This window comes from Thermobia domestica, chromosome 3 (genome assembly GCF_964235325.1).
Source record: "Thermobia domestica chromosome 3, izTheDome1.hap1.1, whole genome shotgun sequence".
NCBI lineage: Eukaryota > Metazoa > Arthropoda > Insecta > Zygentoma > Lepismatidae > Thermobia > Thermobia domestica.
The window spans coordinates 208,973,112-208,998,359 of record NC_137456.1 but is presented as its reverse complement, the minus strand read 5'-3'; the positions used below and the strand labels follow the sequence as shown (position 1 = coordinate 208,998,359).

General features: G+C 35.2%; 1 protein-coding gene across 1 annotated transcript in view; it reads left to right on the top strand.

Annotated features, from left to right (window-relative positions):
* Positions 1-25,248, top strand: part of LOC145682095 (heat shock 70 kDa protein 4L-like) — a 196,853-nt gene that overhangs the window by 44,943 nt on the left and 126,662 nt on the right. Inside the window, exon 5 of the mRNA XM_081753689.1 lies at positions 3,471-3,604. Within this exon, the coding sequence (XP_081609815.1) occupies positions 3,471-3,604 (134 nt within the window). The remainder of the gene's footprint in view (positions 1-3,470; positions 3,605-25,248) is intronic.

The following is a 25,248-nucleotide window of genomic DNA, read 5'->3' as shown; positions in this document are numbered from 1 at the left end:
TTTTATAAAGCACTAACTTCTCTCCTGAAATGAAAGCCCGTCTTATTTGAGTGCAAAATTATCCAATCCCAGTCATCCAATCACGAGCTAGCTTTAGCGTCAAGAGTAACAACAACAAAAATGGTGGAAGCGAGAAATGCGAATGCAAAGTAGGCATACCCTGTTCCTGAACACAGTTATTTATCATGTGATAGGGACTTCGGATTCATAAAAAAAATGTTTCCAAAAATATGTGTATACGGCTGCTGACTGGGTAACAATGATAAGAGATACAAAGACAGATACAAGAAAGTTCATTGCAACTGAAATCCAACAATCTGATTTTGTCAGTACTCAGCCTTTAACGCAAAAAAATAACTAGTCGCAAAGTGACCACAGACAACCAACGTGTTGCTTTCAGTCGCACTTGAGTTTTACAGGTTTCATGCAAACAACCATGGGAGTATGCTTAAATATATGTAGCTACTCCGACACAGAACAACTCCATTTTGTCTTGTTTGTCTAAAGGGAGGAAGAGAAATCCAAACATACATTTGAGTTGAAAACATTATTCTTAAGCCGAATAAACAACGATCTTTAAATCCAAATAAAATTAAAAATTTATTAGAGTTACTGAAATATGTTCCTCCTGTACACAATTCTTTTGTAAATGATTTCGTTTCTGTTACTTGGGAAGGGGAGAACATGGCATGAATGTTGAACTTCTGATATTGTAGAGTATGTACAATGATTGTGTACCTGTACTTGTAAAGGTGCAAAATAAAGAAGATAATAACGATTAAAAAAGATGAAAAAGCAAAAAATAAAAATGCAAAAATGAAACCTTTTGGTATATGTTGCACTTTACAGTGTAACAGTGATCTATCCAGCTGCAATATTTTTTCTTCTCCTTTTTTATAAATGTAACCAAGAAAGTTATGTCACTTTTTCACCCAGCACCTTCGAACATCGATATGTCAACTAAGACGTACTTGGAAGATCTACAATAGTCCCCATCAGCATCGACGATCTTATGCCAACGTTCTGGAAGGCCATGGATTTCACCGCGATAGAACTTGGTGGGCCGTGAAGCGAAAAAGGTATCAAGTGCATTTTGCACATCTACTAGGGATTTTAACTGGCATACTCTAAGGTGAGGAATGGAGCAAGTGATAATCGGACCGTGAAATGTCTAGGGAGTATGGCGGCGGAGTGTTTTCTATCCAAGACGTAGAATGGTGTTCCGGGTCATCCTAGCCACGGGGAGCTTAGCGTTGTAACTGTAACAGGAGGAGCCTTTTGTGATTCAGAAGTGTTGACTCCAGAGTTTTCAGTTTTTCTTGAACACGGCTCAACTGCTGACAGTACGCACTTGCATTGAAATGAAAATGAAATGAAATGTTTGAGTTTTAAGTCCCACGGTTATGCCGGTTATGCTAAAGGAGACGGTGATGATGAGAGATGAGTGAAATGGTGGAATGAAGGAAGTGGGAGGAAACGGGAGAGCCCCGAGAAAACCCACGAGCACGGTGTTTGTTCACCACAAAGTTCACTTGGCGGGGGCTGGGATCGAACCCGGGACCCCAAGCACCAGAGGTGAACGCTCTACTACTGAGCCACCGCGCCCCCTGCACTTGCATTGATGCTCTGACGAGCTGGTAGCAGTTCCAGATGCACGATGCTGCGAGCACACAGGAATACCTTCTGGTGCAGTGCTGGTTTCGGCTGTTTTGGAACCGTTTGACTCCAGTTTGAACTCGTAAAGTATACACGCCTTTATGACTTTCTATAGAGGTCCCATGTTCATTCTGTCCTTACGTACGTTCACGGTGTAACTGAAGTGCCGCAACCGGGTAGCATGTTGAATATACCCCCAACAACAACTCACCTTCGCCTTATCTCCATTCACATTCAACTCACGATGAGAGTGCCAATGGAACACACACATCCACAAAAAGCGACAGAACTTTCTTGGTTTATAATGGCTGTATAGTCTCTACCATGTTAAATAATGTTGCAAAAAAGATGTCGTACTTTTTCTTACAAATTAGTGGGGTTCATAATCTTAGGGGTTGCAAAAAGGGTTCGTAAAGGAGAGCGAGTTCTACGGGGGTACTCATTCCCTATGTATGATCGATAGTCATTGCACCGCGTATCATACAGCCCTAGGAAATAGGATCAGGTACAGTAAAATAGTACAATTATCAAAAGTTCGGTCAGGTGCCGCCTTTCTACTGACATTGTTTTGTTTGAAGAGGAATTAATTTAATGTGAGGAATTACCTGTTACAGTTTGTTAATATAGATCATTAACACAATATATACAGGGTGGATCATCTGCCTTGATCATCTGCTATAACGGAGAAACCACAAGAGAGAGAAAAGCGAAACTTTGCACAAAACAGCTATAAGAAGGGGAACATTTTCGCATGTATTAAACAGAAATATAAAACAAGCAGTGTTGCCAACCTAATATGAAGTTATATTTTTTCAAATGGCACTACGTCAGACTATTATATATATGAAATCAACATGTCAAACGAAATCTTAAAATCGTTTTATTATTCAGTGTTGCATACTAAGGATGTTACAGTATTACAAAAATCCAAAGTTTAGAAGTCTCTAACGCACACACAACACAACGGAGATTAATAGGATAATGCACATCTAAAGTACCTTAGTGTTGGATACCATGGTCATGGTACGACTTGTTCCGAATGAATTGGAACGAAGTTACAAGGGCTTGAAATTTTTAATATTTTTGAAATTCTTTATTTCCAAACAATGCTTAGATAATTATCACATCTAGTTAGTTGTATGGTTTGTAATGAATGTGTAAATTAGTTTACCGTTTACAGCACTTCAATATCTCAGACCGTTCCGGAGATATGATAAACATTGATAAAGTTCGCAACATTGCTGAAAATGCCGTATTTGTGGAAAATATTTAAAATGATTGTTGTTTTCCTTCTCTTTTATAGCTACCACTAAAGCAATAGCTTTAAGTAAGTGTAATTACAGCAATGTTTCGCAGTTACATGATTTAAGCAATGTTGCAAACTTTTATATAAAATCAGTTGAATTCTCGAATTCGATTTTCGTTCAAGGGCATCCGTCGTCGCTCGAAAGTAAAAATATTGATTTTAGCCTAATTTGCCAGGGCACCTAAGTAGGCTATGAATTAACTTAATGTGAGTTTTGCTATATACATTTCAATCTATTTTTTCAAACAAAATTTAATAAATTTCAAGTTCATTGAGATCCCACGGATACACCAAAAATTAAAGTATTGCCTCTGAATGTAATAGACATGGAGTTTTCGGATATTTTTTATTGGAAGTATCTTCAACATAAATATCGCACTTGTTTTATACATCAGAAACAAATATCACCAGTTATCATTATAAGTTACTTGCGCATAATTTGGTAGAATTACGAAAGTATAAAAAACTAACCGGAAAATGTTCATTTTATGTTTTCTTGTTCTTTCAGGGAAATCGACATTACTAAGGATAATGCATCCTTTCCTTACTCCGATGAATTATTATATCTTTCAGACAAACACTTTTCTTTGAGCGCTGTGTCATCTGTATGGACTACCAAAGGGTGGCAAGATTACCACACTGGTAAGCAAATAAAAAAAATAGCGTATGGATTACTTGCTTTTGATTTGTCAGCTGTATTTTTATATCTGAATTACAATGAAAGACATCATAAAAGTAAATACATATTTAAAAAATGAATGATACAGAGTAACATCTCTCTGAGGATCAAGATTTCATACCATATTTCGTTTGAATTCCAATTAGCTTTGATAACCCTTCTAGCTATATGGTTACGTAACCGTGTTAGGTTCAGGAAATAATGGTTCGATACTCACGGAGAACTAATGTAGTTTGGATCCACGTTAAGCTGTAGATCCACGCTTAATACCTAGGTATATCCTCGATGCTGAAAGTAATGCTATATTCCAATTCAACTAGCCAACCTATTAGTTTTCACATTTGTTTCAGGAACTCTACGAAGATTCCAAGTACAGAACATTTATAATGTTATAACTGAATTCACTACTTTGTGTTTCCATTCGAACCTGTCCATGTTTCAAATGCCGTACGTTTAAGAATTTTAGTTATATTAAGATCACACAAATTACAGCTTGTAGGAAAACTAAAAGAAAAATTGAAAGCAGTACCATGAATGAAAAATATACTCCTAGATCAAATATATTGTACAAGTCTCCCACACAACATTATAAGTAGGGTTGGAAGCAGGCCCGTGCTGGCAACCGGGACACCGGGACATTTCCCAGTGCGCCCTCCGAAACATCACATTATAAATAAAGGTACGAGTTTTTTGTATAATAAATTCTTACAGTTATTATTGGTAAAGAACCTGAAAAGGGTACACTGCGCCCTTTATATAAGGCGCCCTTGCGAAACCAGATCAAGCATAAACGGTATTATTTATTTTTCTGTAGGGCACAGTTCTATACAACGAATACATACTTTTACTGTTGGTAAAGAACCTGAAAAGGGTACACTGCGCCCTTTATGTAAGGCGCCCTTGCGAAACCAGATCAAGCATAAACGGTATTATTTCTTCTTCTGTATGGCACAGTTCTGTACAATGAATACATACTTTTACTGTTGGTAAAGAACCTGTGAAGGGTACACTGCGCCCTTTATGTAAGGCGCCCTTACGAAACCACACCAAATGTAACCGGTTTTATTTCTTCTTCTGTATGGCACAGTTCTGTACAATGAATACATACTTTTACTGTTGATTAAGACTCATTTGAAGGGTACAGTGCGCCCTGCGAAATATCACTTTATATATTAGTGACTTTAGTTGTTCTGTGGCATACCATTTCAGTATAGTAAATTCATATAGTGACTTAGTAAAGAACCTGCGAAGGGTATAGTTCGCCCTTATAAAAGACGGCCTACGAAATATCATATTACATTTTTTAAAAATTCTTCTGTGTACTAGTTTTGTATTACGCATTCATACAGTTGCTATTGAGGGAGAACAGGTAAAGAGCACAATCGGGATATACATAGTCCGATGGAATTTCTGTATAACAGAATAGGAAGTGATGCGTTCAACGTTAGAGGGTTATGTCTAGGTATTCACGGTCGAATAAAAGTGTAGACGTTGGTGTTTAAGTAAAATTGGTTGTGTTAATCTGTACGTGCCTGCGCAATGGCAGATTACGCTACATATGAGCTGGCAGATATGCACCTCATTTATGGAGAGGCAAAAGAAATAGCCCAGAGGCGATTCGTTTATATCGTGACCGTCGCCCTCAAAGGAGACTAATTTTTCTTGTATTTTTTCCACGTGTCCATATTCGCATTCGAGAGATAAGGTCTCTTCAATTTTCCCTACGTGAAATCGGATCGACCGTCCTGAAACTAGCAATAGTCAAGTGTAGGGCGTAAAAGTCCACATGCAACTTTAGTGAAGGATCAGCAGCAGAGATTTAATACGAGCGTGCTGTGCAGTATGGTGGATAATTTTGTGGTAGGACCTATTTATTACGGACTCGCCTGTGTGGGAGGATGTATTTTTTATTTTTACGTAATGTTCTCCCGAAACTGTTAGAACATATGCCCTAGAACATAAGACAGCAGATGTGATTCCAGCATAAAGAACACCTGCACATTTTAACAAAACTCCAGATCTTTGGACTGGGGAGAAGGATCCCACGCCGTAAGCGTCGGTGGACCACCGATGGGCCCTTAGCGACATCTCCCGATCCGCGGTGGCCCCACTTTCGTTTTGAAAATTATACCACCTGCGGCCCACCAGCGATAGAAACGCGACGAAACGCCAATGAACCACAAAATTTATCCACAAAATATGTTAAATCGCCTATCTGAATAATTTGTTTAAGTTTAGGTGATTCTAAAAAAACACTAAAAAAGTATTAAAACAAAGTACCTGGGGAGTGATAGAGCCATCAACCTTTGGATTACTCGGTTCGCATGCTTCCGACCTGGCCACGGAGGCGATGAAGATTACGCCGCTTGTAGAGGGATAAATGTTAGAGGTCTTTTTAATTTGGCTAATCAGAGTGCTCCTTTAACAGTATATATTCTATGATAACCGTTTGGGATCAAATAAAAAGCGTTCGCCATGTAATTTTATAATAAAATGATGCTTGTATATTTAATTTGTTTCATGGTTCTCCCATATTCACTTTCAAATAATCGGTGACAGTTGTTATCTAAATTCATACAATTATATGCACTTATCTCAAGATTTTTCACTTCATGGTGCTGAGGCAGGAATTACTCTTGGCCCTAGAGCTCACTTTAGGAACAATTCGTCAGGAAAAAATAATATATAATAATAACCATATGCAGATGACTGGCGATAGCTCGTGTTGGTCCCTTCGCGATTTTCCGTGACGAATCGAAGGAGCGCGGACCAAAATGAAGTTCTCGCTGTTACGCGGTGGTAACTCCAACACCCGACTCTAGATATCTCTTTCGAAAAGACGAAACCCTGCCGCCAGTGGCACTCTAGTGGGGGTCCTTCGACGCGTCGCTATATCGACGATCGACATTTACTAGCAAGTGGGCCACTAGGTGTTGGTGACTTTTACGGCATGGGGACATATGTTATGACGACCTTGTTCACACCTCACAAGCCTTTGATTCCTTTTTAAGGGGGTGATTGAAACGCGTTTTGTATGCAACACCAGCTACGACAGCCGAAGAACTTGTTGCTCGAATTAATATAGCTGCGGCAGTCATCTCGGAAATTTCAGGTGTTTTTCACCGCATGCAGAAAAGTTTTCTTCGCCGATATCATCTTTGCAATACGGTCAATGGTCTACAATGTCAGACTGTGAACTCTTATTATTCACATCTGTCTCGTGTACACATACTCCATTGCACAAATGCTGTACAAGGTACCTATGAGTATTTCTTCGTTATACTACTTTGTACAAAACAGAATAAATCAGTAGTTTGAAACTGTATTTCTTTGTATCATTGTGCAACACATGCAACAGCTTGTGTTTCGTCGAGTTTCATTGCTTCTGTGCTTGGAGATTTTATCTTTCACCGAATTACGTATTACAAGGAGGAAACCTTTTAATACAGCTTACTTTCGCCCTAATTGTGTTGACATAATTTGTGACAAATCATTGTTATGATATGAAGAATCCCTTTTACTCTCGTTCATCATACATGATCTTTGCTGCCTGACTGTCTTATGCACAGTCGTTATAAACCTAATCTGGATCAAAGTTATTTTTTCCATTTTCGCACACTCTTACTTTGGACAAGAAGCAGTTAATTTGTTATCCGTTACCATTAGCCTAAGATATAACTGAGATGCGTTAAATACTTCTTTTCATTTAAACTCTTCATCCGAGAGTTTATTTTCTGATGAGACAAAATAGCTCAATCACACATGTGTATTTCTCTTTCGAACTCTAAGTGTTCTAATTTGAACTCTGTACTATAACTTTTGATTGTTGAAATCTCGTACTTGATTGTTGTACATTTCCTCATTCAACGTTTGTTAAAATACTCGAAGCCATACTTCAGTTTCTTTGGGAGTCACCCTTGCATCGCCATTGCATTACACACAATTGTACATTAATGGAATCTACAATTAAATATAATGGACATTTTCTTTTGCCCAGTTTCGATCCGACATTTTGATCCCGAGTATGGCTGTTTTTGCATTTTTCGGAAAATTTTCGGGTGTTCATAGCTCCGATGCATCTCTACACCCAAGTTGGTCTATACTTTCCGCTTTATCTCGGGGAAAGGAAACACCGCCGGATGTTTCAGACATTAATTAATATATAACACACACACACACACACCCACACACCCACACATACGCTTATATATATATATATATATATATATATATATATATATATATATATATATATATATATATATATATATATATATATATATATTCACGTTTGTATTGGCGCCCTTTGGTAGTCTTGTCCACCGCCCTCATTAGTATCCCAGCACTGCCCTGGTTGGAAGAGTTTCTCTCTTGTAATTTGACAATTGAAGTGTAGGAAAAGTCTGTAATTCCATCAAGCTTGATACCATTAATTTATTTTCTCGTCACCCTCACATGTCCATCATTAAATTACTGTAAGGGTGAAACACTTGTCCTCATTAATACCAATACAAAGAGAATAGCAGAAAATAATTATAAAAAAGAATGCTCATGAAGTACTTGGTTGTCTATACAATGATGTGATTTAACAAACAAGTGCATCACATTCCTATTAGAAGTAATAATTACTTTCGGGAAAATACTAAAATGTGGTTTCAAGTAAAGCGTACGTGGATTCAACTTATGTCACACACAATTTTAGAGAGCTCATACCTAGAATAGGGAAACAATATTCCGTATGTTATTGTGTTTTAGACACAATTTTGACAATTCAAAAATATTTATAATGATTGAAATGAATACGTGCAATCAGTTACTGGGAAAATGTAATTTACTTTTTAAGATCATTAAAATTTCTGTTAAATCAACATCTAGGGTGAAGGTATTTATTTCAAAGTGTATTTTGACAGTTGGAAACTGAGAAAACAGCATCACCAGTTGAGTAGAATTTGCTAATTTTAAAAAAGGGACTTACTGCAAGAAACAATATGTCTGTACTAATTTTATTTGGGCATTTTATAGTGGGTATACTCAGCCTTACAATATTAAACGAAACAGCCGCACTACTGTTTCGTTTTATGTAACAGTGTATTATAAATTATTAGGTACGAAAAAGCTTGTCTATTTCATAAACACACGGTACAATTTAATAGATTTACACCCACAATGAGAAAATCCATTATTCAGACACAGTATATTGTACACACGACTCCAAAAGTGCATTACCACGTGCAATCCTTCTTTTCCTGCAATAGTAGGCAACCCAAAAACCTCGTTCGTTGGGTTGATTGAGAACTCGAAAGGCGTTGGAGCAAACCTCAATTTTGTTACAAATGTATCACTGTGACAAACTGCAAATAAGAGAATAAAGAAATTGTTAAGAATGATGGTTTTATTATTGTGAGGTAAATGGATGGCACAAAAAGTTACAAAATGATCTTACTTAAGGAGCTGAAACAAGACGAATGGTAAGAAATAGATATCAGAGGAAAGCAGTTTCTTTCCTTTTCCAAAAAAGCTCGTAAAAAAGAAAACAAGTTACATAATGTACAAATTTAATATAAACGCCTAGCAGCACAACAAACATCCAAAGGAAACGGAAAGAGAAACAAACATAGACTATGGGACACCATTAGCGTACTAGACTTGCGGGCCTCCCATGCAAGAAAAAGAGACCGAACCGTACTTGTAAACCCAATTGTTATAATAATAATAATAATAATAATAATAATATAACTAATTATTATTATTATTATTATTATTATTGAAAACTCGTTTTTTTAATAAATCTCTGGCCCTGCCTAAGAGCATGTCTGCATATAGTGGGTATGTGGGCATTTTTGTCAATGAGCGGTCTCAAAGGCCAAATGGGATGGAATTCTCCGGCAGAGATAAACAAAACACTTTCTTATGATAAATTCTAGGTCAAAGTTGGAAGCACTTGTTTACGATGGCTGCTTTTTTCTCTTTTTTGGGAAGAGAGAAATTTTGGCGCCTAAGAAATTACAGTATATAATATTGCAAATTTGCAAGTGGATTTCTTTATATTGCTATTTGTGGTAATAAAGTAATTGTCATTGGAAGACATTATTGTAGAAATTATGTTTTGTTTCGTCATCCATCGTAAGTTTTAGGGCCCCCCTATGCCTCGCCCCTCCCAGGATTAATATCGAACATTTAAGATATGCATATATATGGATGTTGATATATTTGCGTTATCGAATGTTAATATGTGTCAATGTCGATATCGACGATATCGATATATCGACATATAGCACAGGTCTAGATCCGGTAATTATGCTTGAAATATACTGTAATCAATAATCAAAATCTAAATATGTCTTGCATTCCGTATCCAAGGTTGAGGGTTAAAGTTGTGAATCCGGACAAACATTTTAAGCCAAAAAAATTGTTAAACTAAAAGTAGTTATATCTCCCCTTAATAGAAAACTACTACTGTAATTTATTTTACCTCTGTTTCTGATTGTAATCAGGAATCAGCAACAGTACACATACTTTCCATATACTCTATAATTTTTCACCACTAAGCAGATCGAAAGACGAAATTCTTGTGATAATAAAGTGAAATGTTTTACAAAATAATCATAATGCATTTCCCTTATTTCTGTCAGTAATTTTGACACAGACTCACAAGGGAACCTTCCGAAAATGATAGTTGCAGTGAAAGATGTGACCTATGCTAATTGAAAGAGCTGTAACAGAGATGAGCATTCCCAAAAAATTAGCTGCCCATAGCAATAGGTTCAAGAAATAAAAGGAGAGGAAGTTCGGGAAACAGCAAGGTTGGACAAGCGGGGAAAAGCGCAAATTCCGCAAAAAAAGGGGGGGCACGGCAAAATACAACGCTGACATGTGATGTATAGAAAGAGACTTGCCACAATAGGGAACAAATGAAGGCCACCAGTGGGGTTAATAGTGTTGCCAACTGCAATGAAAAGTACATATTTTGCAAAGAGCACTATATGAAGTGAGTGCAATATTCAGTGTCAACCTGTCATGTAGAACATAAGATATGACGTGTATAATCAGTGGTACAATCTAACAAAAGAAATAGAAAAAAACAGAAGTACGAAAAATACGGAAAAGACGGAGTTGGCCATAATGCGCCACATTAGATCACGAGCTGTACATATTAGAATGAACAAAACAAGAAAGCACCAACTATGCAGGAAACCGACGTACCTAGAGTCGAAAAGAAAAACGAGTTCCAAAGTTGGCAACACTGCTCATGAAAATCCAGACAATTTCTAATATAGTTAGGCCACTCGCTTCACAAAAAGAAAATCCCGGCAACAGGCATTAGCCTTCGCATCATTTGTGCATGCTCGTCAACATTGTACATGCAATTGTTCGATGAGACAATGGTCCAAACAGAAGATACATTTGCGTTGAGCACAGCGGAATACTGCCAATCCGTCACACATGGTACAATGATCGCCTGTGAATGTCTCGAAACAGTACTCTAGAGGTCTCGGAATCTTTGGTGGTCTTTCTATCACATATCCACACCTGTAGAAAGCATACATACTCAAAGGCTTGAATAAACATGTCGTAAACTGGTAATGGGTTAAGGCTTGAAGTTTCAGAAAATTCTCGCGGGACCAAATGTTAAAGTGAGTATCTGATAACACAAGCTCTGTAACGTAGCGCACAAAGATCTTGTATGGTCTAAAAAAATAAACATCAAGTGGTTGTATCAGACCCGTACAAATAGGAGGGATCAGCTCAACTTCGAAATTCACTCCGGATGGTACATGCTCGTAGAGCAAGTTGGTGTCTTTGTTCGCTGTCCAAGAATCAACAAATAGCACATCAGTTAGGTTTCTTTCTGCCAAACTTGGCCAAAACACGTTGGCATAAAACACGCTTAAATCACTCTTCCGCATGTTTACTGTTGTATTTGGGAAGGCCTTAATATTCGGAAGAGTTGACAAAAAGTCAAAATGGCCGCCAAAAATATCTGCTCGGTGACAAGAACAACATGCATTTTTGGTGGCCATTTGGAAACCGTGCTTCATATAGCAAATGTTTCTTATAGGCGGTGTTGCATCTATCCAAAGAAATATCATTCGCCCCCTGTTCCCATTTGAAATGTTGCGTTTGACCCCTCGGGCCTTATGATGGGGGTCCTGGAGGACTTGCTTCTTACAAACTTTTCTTTGCCCTCGACATAAGTACATTCCTGTGCAATTGGATTTGCAACATCTCTTTTCGCTTCGCAGCAATTTGAGATCACAATGTTCGATGCCATGTTAAGACACAACATATATTTGTGGCGGCCATTTTGAAAACTATGCTCCATATAGCAAATGTTTCATATAGGTATTGTTGCACATTCCATGATCTATCGAAAGAGGTACCACTCGGTCCCTGTTGCCATTTGAAAGTTTGAAGTTGACTCCTGGGGCCCTATGATGGGGATCCTGTGGGCACTTGCTTCTTACAGACTTTTATCACCCCCTGACATTGGTACATTCCTGCACAACTGGATCCGTCACATTTTTGTTCGTTTCGCAAATTTTTCAGGTCACAAAGTTTGGTGGAACACTCTGTATATTCCCACATACGACCCAACCATGATATAATGTTCATTACTTCTATTATCGGTTGTTGGCTCAACCCAACCATTTCATGTTCCCCGACTTGACATTGCCTCAATCACTCTAGCATTGATGCATTCCGAGTGATGCCTTTTGCCGGGATTTTCTTTTTGTGAAGCGAGTGGCCTAACTATATTAGAAATTGTCTGGATTTTCATGAGCAGTATTGCCAACTTTGGAACTCGTTTTTCTTTTCGACTCTATTTGGCGCGGGAGTCCCGGGTTCGATTCCCGGCGGGAGCTCATGTGGTTCGGATTCCACGTTAATCAGTAGGTCCACGTCTCATATAGCCTCGCAGCTGAACGGGACGTAAAACTCAAAATCAATCAATCAATCTTTTCGACTCTAAGTACGTCGGTTTCCTGCATAGTTGGTGCTTTCTTGTTTTGTTCATTCCAATATGTACAGCTCGTGATCAAATGTGCGCTTTCTTGTTTTGTTCATTCCAATATGTACAGCTCGTGATCAAATGTGGCGCATTATGGCCAACTCCGTCTTTTTCGTATTTTTCGTACTTCTGTTTTTTCTATTTTCTTTTGTTAGATTGTACCACTGATTATACACGTCATATCTTATGTTCTACATGACAGGTTGTCACTGAATATTGCACTCACTTCATATAATGCTCTTTGCAAAATATGCACTTTTCATTGCAGTTGGCAACACTGTTAACCCCACTGGTGGCCTTCATTTGTTCCCTATTGTGGCAAGTCTCTTTCTATACATCACTTGTGAGCATTGTATTTTGCCGTGCTCCCCTTTTTTGCGGAATTTGCACTTTTCCCCGCTTGTCCAACCTTGCTGTTTCCCGAACTTCCACCCCTTATATTTCTTGAACCTATTGCTATGGGCAGCTAATTTTTTGGGAATGCTCATCTCTGTTACAGCTCTTTCAATTAGCATATGCCACATCTTTCACTGCAACTATCATTTTCGGAAGGTTCCCTTGTCAGAACTACAAGAATAATAGAACTAGAAACGAGAAACGTAATTCCTGTTTTCTATCACACTAAATGACGTCTGCATTTGCTGAAATTGTCATCTTTTTAAATTATATAAGTCCCTTATCCCGGACTAATTCTGCCTACAGGGTTTTCGATTTAATCGGTAGGGGAAAGTGTAAAATTAGTCGACTCTCAGATCTCGACAGTTTCTTAAAAGAGATTTCACACTATGTTGTTATTTCTTCGTTACAAAAACACTTCTGATTGCTATATTCATGATGAATTACTGAAATTAAACACTACGAATTAAAAAAGCTACAGCTAACACTTGCAGCGAAGCCATCCCATATATACCTTCTTATCCCACAATCGTGTATGGTAGAGAGGCCCCCTCTCTCCCCTTCTTTCCTCTCTCACATATTAAAATCAGCAACAATATGAGCTGAATTCTAATTTCAAAATATACATGTCAAAGAATAAAAATGAGACGAAACGAGATTTATAAATAGATGTAAAGAGAAACTCAAACATATCTCAATGAAAAGTTGAAACCAATAGCTATCTGTTAGAGGTACGGAAGTGAGACAGAGAGAGAAAAGAAGGTAGAAGAAGAAAAGAAAAGGGAGCACAGATAAAAATATTGGATTTAAACGTAGTAAGGAAAGAGCCTGTTATAAAGTTCCGTTTCCAGAAATTCAACAGTAATATAGAAATAACTAACTAGCTACTAACTAACTCTATGTCCTATGGAACCCGGAGGTTCAATGCCGCGTTCACAAAAGCTCTCCACTGACTTTTATCCTAACTGCATCCAGTTTCTACTTTGTATTCCAATCTCTGCGAGATCCATCTTAACAGGAACAGCAAACGCATATTTCGAGAACACAGGAATAATCGTTAGTAAATACTTATAGTCTTTGTTTAATTTGGAATCACCTCTTAATACTCCACTATCCATTTCTACATGATCAGCTTGCGAAAAATCATCAATACCTTTTATATCAACATTTAGACTACGATAGTTTTTTCTTGCAGGTTTGTGAATTTCTTTTATATTGTCTTCTGTAACACCTTTACCTTCTTCTAGTCAATCTTTGTTTTTAACGAATTGAGTTTTATTAATACCACATACAGAACAAACACCTTTTTTGATATATCATCCATTCTTTGCTCTATTCTAATGGTATCTTTCTTTGTACCTGTTAACTTCTTACACCTAACACAATACATCCTATTAATTATATAGTAAATTATGGTATTTCTCTTTCTATGTAGACAATAACAAATAATAATCGTCCTTCTTCCATAGCAGCATTCTCCTTTGGTTTAATCGTAATTATATTATCCTTATTAAATCTGAAAGGAAAATTTTCATTCTAATTATCGTCACCTAAATATATATTTAGAAGGGATTTAACAGGATATGATTCTATATGCATTAGTTTACAATAATAATAAATGTTGAGTTTTCTTCTTCATAATGAGCTTATTTGCTTCTTTGTTTGATGTTTGAAAATCTTATTTTGCAACAAATTTATCTATCGCTGAGTTAAGTTGACGTAACGTTACAGCATCAAAATCTCGGATTGCATCACGTAAATAACTTAGATGTTTATTTCCGATGTATATAGCATTACCGCTTATAAAAAATTAAATTTAGGTGATAATTCTGATTTTATATCTAATTCATCTTTCTTTAAGCACGTGTCTTGTAATGTTTTTAATCCGTCTTCAAATTTGTTTCTATCACTTTCTAATTGATTATTTATTGGTTCAAGTTGCCCCAAAGTTACATCTTATTAATCAATACCATCAGCTACAATAACGAGTCTTATTTTTGAATTCAACCCATGATTCATTATTTGTTGTAAAGATTTTCTGAAGTTCATTTTTAAAAGCTTCATAACTTACATAGTACTGTTTTCGAATTGTTTCTCTTATGTGTTTATCATATACTTCTCTCTTAATAAAATTGTGTAATAGCTCTTCACTAATGTTAACATCACCCTTCTTACTTATCACATTACCAAAGATATCCATTATGTACTACATACCTATGTAGAAAACGGTAATTCCCAACCTAACTTCTCGAAACATGTTTTCAATTCAATGTAAGTTCTTTTCGATTTTTTTAAACTCAATATCAAGATCTATACCATATTTTTAGTAGCCAATACAAATCATACTTCAGATTTATAAAAGCGCTCCGTTTACCATAAGAAAGTTCACAAAAGGTGTAATATAATTCTTCAAATTCGTATTCAATTTTATCTCTCACATGTTTTAAGTTTATTGGTGTTTGATCTGTAAAGTCAAAGTATATTAAAAAAACAGCATCCTAACATTTTGAGTATTTATGTTTCTTTAGTATTTTAACATATCTTCCACTGATATTTGATCTTTTGGTGTATTTTAAAATTCTTCGTCCAATTTCGTAAATACTTCTTTTGGTATAACTCTACCTTGGAAATCTTGTAAACGAGATAATTGTAACTTAACTGTTTTTATAGTATTATACCATGCTTTTCTCATACCATCACTGCAATAAGCATTTGTTCTTTAATGTATAAAGTTGGAGCCGCGATGATTAGCTATTAATTTTCTTTTCAGGTCTTCTAAGGTAATTGTCTGTATTAACTTTTCCAACTCTTCATCTGCATATAAAAACTCAGGAATAAACGCTTTCCATACATCAATGAAATATTAATTATTATATTTATCATTAAAATCTATATATTCAACACACAATATATTAAATATTTATGAAAATCATCTATATTAATGTCATCACACTTCTCAAAATAAACTTTAATTCTATTATGTATAACTTCCATATTTATTTTAAACAAACGGTTTTTATGAAGATTGCTCATAAAAACCATTAAAATATATTTCTTTATTTTTTACTATATACACTACATCACTAAAAGAATATCCATCACTAATAATTTTAAAACCGTAACATATAAATGTCCGCAAATAACAGAATTGAAATTTTGTATTTGATCGTTATTATAAAATAGATTTTGATTTCCAAGATATTGTATTAACGGTTTATGTTGTACTCTTCCGTAAGAACCAAACACGTAGTTAACATCTTTATCTTTCCAATAACATATCGAATGTGTGCCAATATATTCTGGTTTATCTAAATTGACTACGCAACACAAATTTTCTTTAGGTTTTCTAGGAAATTCATTACTCATAAACACTCCTCGAAAATGCTTTATCCTTAATTCTTTCACCAACCTCTCTATGTCGAAGTTGATTAATGGTTTTAGTTTTTTGACTTTCTACCACCACCTTGTTTGGCTTCCATTCCTAAAGTATGTCGTTTTTGTTCTTCTAATTCTTGCTTATTCTTCATCGCATCAATAACAGTTTTAGCTATAGCTACTGATCCTCCTACTAAAGAACCTAAAGCTCCAACTGCCGCGAGAATAGCTGGTATCGTAAATATAAATCCACCAATGCGTTCTTTATGTAAACTCTTAATCTTTTTCATTTACGCAGTGGTTAGAGTTACATTCATACCTTTTCCTGCTTTCATCTTCTCAGCTTTATCACTTACTTGTTTCTTTGTTAATATCTTATCAATCTTTAAATTCTCAAATTCATTTTGAGGAAAAAAACGTGCAACCTTTAATAGAACACGTACTTCCTATTTATTTAATAGAAAATATTTGTTTGTAAAAATAAGGTTGTTGTTGCTCCACCAAAATGAATTAAAGTATTATTCTCATCTGTTATTTTTATTTCAAACTCATCGATCTTATTTCTTTTTAAAGGAAAAAATAAAGGATAAGCGGTTTCATATATAATACTATGTTTAAACTCAGCATTCATTTTAAATGTTGCTATTACTCCTGTTTCTCTATGAGTATGGTCATCATTTTTAATGATCATGCCATCAGCTACATTACAGTGAACATTAATTATATCAAAAGGATGAAACGTTGGTAATTTACTTCCAAAATATGATTCATTCTTTGCTACTACTGGTAAATACTCAAATCCAAGTATTTAAATTTCCTATTACAAAATCACTATCGCCTTTTTCTATTTTTACTCTATTTCTTATCTGATCTTCTGTTAATGTTACATTTACAGATTGGGAATTTAAATAATCGTTAAGGCTATTTAAACTGTAATTTATACCTGGTATAAATACTCGTTTATCTCCATATATAACTAATGTAGTATCGGCAACATTTGGAGCTAAATAAGTGCTATAAAATCCAACTAGTCCTATACTTAAATCGTTATTACTGTCATCTAATTCGTAATGTTTCTTCTTTTTCAAAACAGAAGTATCGCCAGTTAACTTGAACACCTTAGCCATTTAGTATATAATATAATAATGAATTTGATTTACCTAAAGATATTCCAAGATAAAAAGAAATCAAGTTAATAGAAGATATCATTCCAAAATTAGAATATAGCTTAAAGAAGAAAAAGAAGAAATCAGGTTATGTTAAATATGTGTATTACAGCTTAATCACTTTATCCATATTATTATCTGCAACAACCGGTTTTATTAATGTATTTATCCCTGTGACCGTTTATTCAATTATAACAACATCTTTAGCTACAAGTAGTGCAGTTATTGCAGGGTTGTCTTCTAAATTTAATATTAGTAAGAAGAAGGATGAATATAAGACTATTGTATATCGTATCCACTCCTTTAAAGAACAATTAGAGATGATAATAACATTAAATGGTAATATGGTTGAAAAATATATTAAAGATACTGTTTATAAGATTAAACAAACACTTAAAAAACCTAAGGGCTCCTAATTAAGATAGCCGAGTGGTCTAAGGCGTTCGGCTTGAAAAGCACCATTGGAGCTTAGTTCGAGTCCCCGCAGAGTATAACGCGTTTTTCTCTCTTTTTTACCTGTTCTCGACTGTATTCCTGTCGGATTCGATTAAATAGAATTTCTAATAGACATCAATATATATGTGATTAATGATAATTTATTTGCGAGTCTGCACTCGACTAATATACAATTTCGAGATTTTGGTTTAGGAAATGAAGTGTATATAACATTGAATAGTGAAAATAGTAAACTAAAAAATATTCGTATAAATATTGATTAATTGGAGTTAAGGATGACTTTTCACTCAGGATTACATAGAGAGAAGTTACTTTCAAGCACAATACGAAAAAAAAAAAATATTTGAGTTTTAATCCCACCCAAAATTGGTAACCTACAGGATAATTTTTACGACATAAGCGCTATATTTTTGTTTTTATTATAATTCTGTATGAGTTATGGTACTACCATTTCAAAATGTAGAAGAGAAACAAGTGTAATATTATATTTGTTACGAAAACTTTTAAGCAGTGATAATTTCAGGGATTGATCTGAGGGGAAATTTTGACACCCCTCTAAGAAATTTCTGCACTCTTCACCATATCTTCGATCGTGTTCGTTGTGGACTACTGGTGTCTCAGAAGTATGCCCTCCACCCGTATTAAAAATCCCCTCGAGGAGAATTTCCTGAAATCACCACTGTTTATAAATAGTTTTTCGTTACAAATCAGAAGATAATAATGGAGTAGTGAACATATTTAGTATTTTATTTTCAGCTATGCATTTTAGATTTGCAATTGATACAATGTTCTGTTTTAATCAAATTTGAAACAAAAGAAGTTTTCAATGAGTTACTCAAAGAAATGTTTTCAGCCTCCGGATGAAAATAAGAAGATGCTAAAAAATTAAACAACTTGCTACCGGTTTTGAACACAGAAACATGTGATGGATAGAATATCGACCCTAACCACTCGACCATTTTGTATGCCTTTGCAGAGCTTCTTCTGACTTTCGTGAAAGTAGTTTACTGTTCCATACTCGCTTTTGTCTATTCCGATACGACTATGAGTTGTCAGTGAATATTTGGACGTCATATTTCTGGCAATGTATAAAAATGTTTTTAGAATAAGTCACAATCGATTTTACGTCCTAATAGCATACTTAAAAAGATTTGAATTCATGAAATGATTGAGGATGGAGTGAGCGTAAGTGATTTCAGAGTTTGAAGTCTGGATATGCAAACCCACTTAACGTGGGGATTTACTTATGTGAAATTTGGTACCTAAACAGCTAGTAAGAGATTTTCGTCGAGATGTTACTGATTTAAAGCATGTGTACGATGAGTTTGAGGTGGAGATACGTCCTAAGATATATTTAACACGTTCGCTGCTGAGGACGCCCATCGGCGTCCAGTACTGAATTTGGCATATGCGCCGGACGCCGTTCGGCGCTTGTCCCTGCCTTGTCCCTGCAGTTGATTCACTTTCCCGTTAATACCTGCACTAGCGCTGGTAGTAAAGTGAATCAGCTGCAGGGACAAGCGCCGAGAGGCGTCCGGCGCATATGCCAAATTCAGTACTGACGCCGATGGGTGTCCTCAGCAGCGAACGTGTTAAAGAGACATGTTCTACCTGTTGCAAAGATGATTATGGTTTTATAGCTATCCATAGGACACTGAAAGTAAATAATGGTAAGTATAGAAACAGGATAAAATATTTTCTAAACGTTTGACGTTTCTTCACGTTTTCTAGACGTTTATCGACGTTTTCTATACGTTCGTTTACGTTTCTTGTCATTTTCTACACGTTTTTACATTCGTTCACGTTTTCTGACGTTTTATGTCGTTCATTTACTTCTTCTAGAAGTTTCTGACGTTTCTTGACATTTTCTAGATGTTTCTGACGTTCGTTCAAGTTTACTGACGTTTTCTAGACGTTTTCGATGTTCATTGACATTTATTCTTTCTCTTTATAATAAATGGATGAGAAAAAATTGTGAGAAGCCTTAAGTTAAGGAAGTTCCTTATTAAAGGTTTTAAAATTTCGAAAAAAAGTGCAGGAATATATGACAAGTACAAAAAGCAAGAACAAGCTGTAATTGATGCTATTGAAAACTTAGGTTGTGAAGTTAAAGATGTAGTAGAACAAAACAAAATCTTAATAACAGAACTTGTTTCAGTTGTAAATAAGTTTGCACGATTAGATTCTCCATATTTAGTAACACCTCCAATGTACGACAGCTCCGTAGAGGATGATGATTCACCAGTGACGAAAAAGATAAAACAAATGTGAAAAATTAAGTATAAAGTAGAAGGAGTATCGCCTCTAGCAACTCATTTTGGTAAGATTGCAACGAAATATTACGCTAAAAGAAATGATGATGTATTTGGAATAAGAAGTGTTGAGAAAGATATTCAAAATAATAAATAAAATAGGAAATCCTAATGTTAATGGTGATGATTTAATAATTAACGGAAAAACCTATAAAGGAACAGAAGGGTTATGAGAGTTGTTAACAATGAATACTACTCAACATATTGAAGATTATGATGATGATGATTTTGAAAGTTATGAAGAAATAATAATAAAATCAAGTGCTGTGTTTCAAAACTATGATCCAGATAATAAAAGAGTTGCGTCTAGTGGAAGTGCAAAATACAAAAATATTACAAAACCTACTTGGGAAACAAACATTAAACCAACCTTAGCTTTAACTCCTAAATCTAAAAAGTCGGGATAAGGAATTAAAGAATATAATGAACTGCCAAAAGATATATTTGGATGGATGATGTTCGAAAGTTAATAGATTAATTGTTATAGATGGAGAAGAAAAAGATGGTAATAATAATTTTTACAATGAAAAAGTATGTATACTATGATTAATAACAAGCTTTCACAATTTATTCCTAACGATGCGAAAGGTATAGGTTATTTGATAAATATGTTGAACACATTACCACCAAGATTTTGGAATAATGAGAAACTTGGCAAAGGGTTAGTAAATGACTTGATTAATATACTCCCATTTCAATTACATATTCAACCCTGGTAGGGATACGGACAAAATCTCGCGGCCGAAACATCACCGCCAAAAACCTTGCGTGGCCAAAAGCTCGCGGGACAAAATCTCGCCGGGCCAAAACCTCGCCGCCCAAAATCTCGCCGGGGCAAAACCTCGCCTGCAGCTTAATAAAAATTCAGTGTAGTATAACAATATCTGCTGCTTTTCTTATAAGTAAAAAGAAAAAAAGGAAGGAAGAGCTTGGTATGGTGAGAGTAGGGGCGCCGAATTCTATTTCGCCCCGGGCGTCGAAATCTCTAGCTACGGCTCAGTATATATATATACCCCTCCCGTTTGTTGTTGCCACAAAGTGAAATTATAAAAGACATCCTAGGCTCGAACCTCATCTATGTTGAAAATTTGATTGAGATCGGTAGGATGGCTCAAGAGGTATAATGTAACAAACATCGTCATTTAATTTTTATATATATAGATTTCCAAAGCATGCATTAGAATTTTTCTTGTCATTATTTTAATGTAATTATGTGTTATTACTAAATATATACATATAGTAATATATAGAACATTCTACATTGGAGAAATCGTCGTGAAGAGGTTTTATCCTGACGACATTTCTTCCCAGGCGACACTACGTCTCGCTTAATTTAGACCAGGCGAGATTCTGTGTTGCGAGATCATTACAACGAGGTTTTGGTCAGGCGTGATTTTGGGTATGGCGATATTTTGGGACGCGAGGTTTTGGCCAGGCGAGGTTTTGGCCCCGCGAGATTTTGGTCCGCGACGTTTTGGGCGGCGAGGTTTTGGAAACGCGAGATTTTGTCCCTCGAGGTTTTGGGCGGCGAGGTTTTTTCCAGGCGAGGTTTCGGCCCGGCGAGATTTTGGGCCGCGAAGTTGTCGCCGCGAGGTTCTGGCAGCGAGGTTTTGTACCCAAACCTCCTGGTATGTTGTACAGTGGTCCGGGAGCTAAGCTACAAGAAATATTAGAAAGAAGAGATAAGGGTATTAACCATTAGATGAAGCTTATAGAGATTACGATATATACTACCTAGATAATAGAGGTACCGTTTTAAGGCATATTGCAGAGAATGAATTAGAAAATAAAGCATGAGGAAGAGTATTTGGTAAAGATGCATTAATTGGTGAAGGAGTCGAAGCTTTTTGAGTTGGTACTGCTAAGAATACTACAGCAATGTTAGGGTGGGGTCTTTAAGATTTTCTTTATAATAAATAGTATGAAGAGTGTTGCGAGTTATGAGTTGCAAAGTTTTACATCAAACAGTAGAACATATAAGAATTTGAGTAAACCTAACAAAAATGTTAATTTGATTTTGATGGAGAAGGGATTTGTTCATCCTCACAAAGCAGACTGTTTTATGAAATTTGAGGTTGTAGATGCTCAAGAGGGAGATACATTTTCAGCTAATGATACAATAAGACTTGTAAATAATTTCTTAGCATTCGTCTTCTCTAGCATAGAAATTACAAAACATGGAGTAATTATGGATAGGATTGATCTACCTGGAATAACATCTACTGCTATCGGAAGTTTAAAGATTTCTAAACGAGAAGTTGAGTACTTAAAAGAAGCAGCTTTCGAAACAGGTGATAAACTTCGATTGAGAAAAGATTTTACAGTTTTATATCCGCTAAGATTAATTCCAGGCTTTTTAAGTGATTATAAAGATGTTATGTGGAAAGGTGGATTGAGAATAACATTTATAAAAGCTGGTAATAATAATGATGTTTCATATAAATAGGGTGCAGCAGCTCCACATGATGGAAAAATAACAATAAAAAGTATGGAGATAAGAATGCCAATTGTAGAGTATGAGCCAAATTACGAAAGCAAGTTAAAGTATTCTTAAAGAACCTAAAATTATTTTTTCATTTCACACTTAGCAATGTGTACAAGAGAATGTAGAAGATTCTTTCTTGGAATTTGATGTAACTACTCAATTTAATTGTAGACAATATGATATGCCTGATTTTCTAATTGTAACTTTTTAAACTGATAAAAGCAATAAGCAGACTGCAGATTCTAGTGAATTCGATCATTGTAATCTTAAGAATCTCTATCTGAAAAAATGGTAAACAGGAGGTCTTTCCAAAAGAAAACAGAAATTTAGATATTGATAATAACGATTATTTTAAAATATATGAAGATTGTACTCGTACTGCATTTAAGAGAATAACTTGTGGAAATACAAAAATGTACTACAATCCAGATGATTTCATTGAAAAAGACCAATGTATGTGATTAATTGTAGTAAGAGAAAGAATGTATATATAAATGAGAGAACTAATATAAAAATAGTAGTAGATTTTGCAAAAGCAGTAGAAAATAATACATTTTTTTATGCGATTTTAATTGGTCTAAATAATTTTACGTATGATCCTGAGAATGAGAAAATAGTTGAAGAGTTTTAGACTACATTAGTTAAGTTTATTTGTTTAGATTTAGTTTTTAGAACTTTTATGAACATATTTTTTCATAAAAGTTATGAGATATATCTCATATGGCAGAAGACGTTGAATGTTTAAATAAGTTTGGAAACTTGGAACGAAAGCCTGTTACAGACTTCCGGAAACTGGATCAAAATTTCAAATTCTAAAAATGGAAAAGGTAAAGACTAAATATATTAAAAGTATTTTAGTTGAGTGTGAAAACTTTAAGGTATTTCTTCCACGTACATTTACGAAACACTTGACTGACAAAATGATAAGTGATATAGTTAAAGATGGATTGAAGATTTAATACACTGGACGAAAAGATAATTACCCAACTGTTGAATTCTGTGTTTGAGTCAAAGATTTTCTATATAATAAATAAGAAATTGCATCCTATTTAAACAAGAAAAATGATATTGTTTTAAGACCTGTTAAATTACAAGATTTAGAAAAAGGTCAAGCTTACGAAATTACATTACGGAAATTGATTCAAACAGAATACACAGGTGAAAGAGTTTTAGTACATTTAGATGGGAAATATAAAACATTATTACTCCAAAGATATAATGAAGATACAGAGCAAGTGTTAAAAGATATGAGAATATATAAACTATTTATGCGTTATGATGGTATGGAGCAGTTAAATAATGGCTATTATATGCATGAAATATTTTGCAAATATGAACCGTTAAAAGATGAATTTATTAAAAAATCTGCAAGGGAAAACTGAGTTACTATTATGGAACCTCAAAGAAGCTTATTCTTATTAACAATTTCAATGTCATCATCAAGAACGTTCAGGACCATACTGAAATGATTTTTGAGGTGAATGTCTGTCTATTGTCTTTAAACTATGACCAATGTACTGCGTTTAAGAAGTCATTGTTTCCCATAGAGAACGAGATAAGTAGATTTCACTATCAGTATCCAAACTTGTAATCATGTAAACATATAGTACGTACATAGAATTTAGGAAGTAAGTTTTTATGGTTATATCATAAAAACTTCCCTCGTCACAAAAAAGTCACTATTCTCTGTTTCACCTTATGAAGAATATAAAACGGAAATGACGTTCAACGAGCGCGACGTTGCCTCTTATAATGAATATGGGGAGGCCGATTTGAGAGAGAGAAAAAAACATGAACATAAACCAAACAGCGCAGCTGTAAGCGACTCAATAACAATAATAATAATAATAATAAAAGAAGAAGAAGTGTAAGTACTTACCATACGTAATTTACTCTCGGAGGCAAGAAACACCCAAATCGTCTTCATCCAGGTCCATGTACTGATCTTCATTGAAACTGTTGGCTGCTTCTTCATCACTTTCACTTTCTGAATCACTATTTAAATCTATAATGAGTCTGTCATGTACAATTTCGATCAGTCCATCTGCATTCCACATTTCTTTCTCAATTTTTTAATGTGTTCAAAATAGTTTTTACAGTCTTCTGAACTAATTTTTTTGTCCCTTCCTCGACCAAAATCTGAACGTCAGACAATTTAAATGTTTCTGAAGCAACATGGCCCTTAACTTTACTCCACACAAGTTCAATAGGAAAGAGTTCACAATGATAAGGGGGCAGACAAAGTACTTCATGTCCGGCTTCCTTCGCAATACGGTCTATTCTATAGGAGACTTATATATTAGAAGCAACCTTATTTAACATTTCTATTACTTCAAATTTGTTCCAGTTTGAATCACATTCAACACCTTTAGTTTTTAACCACTCCACAATTTCTTTTTTACTACAT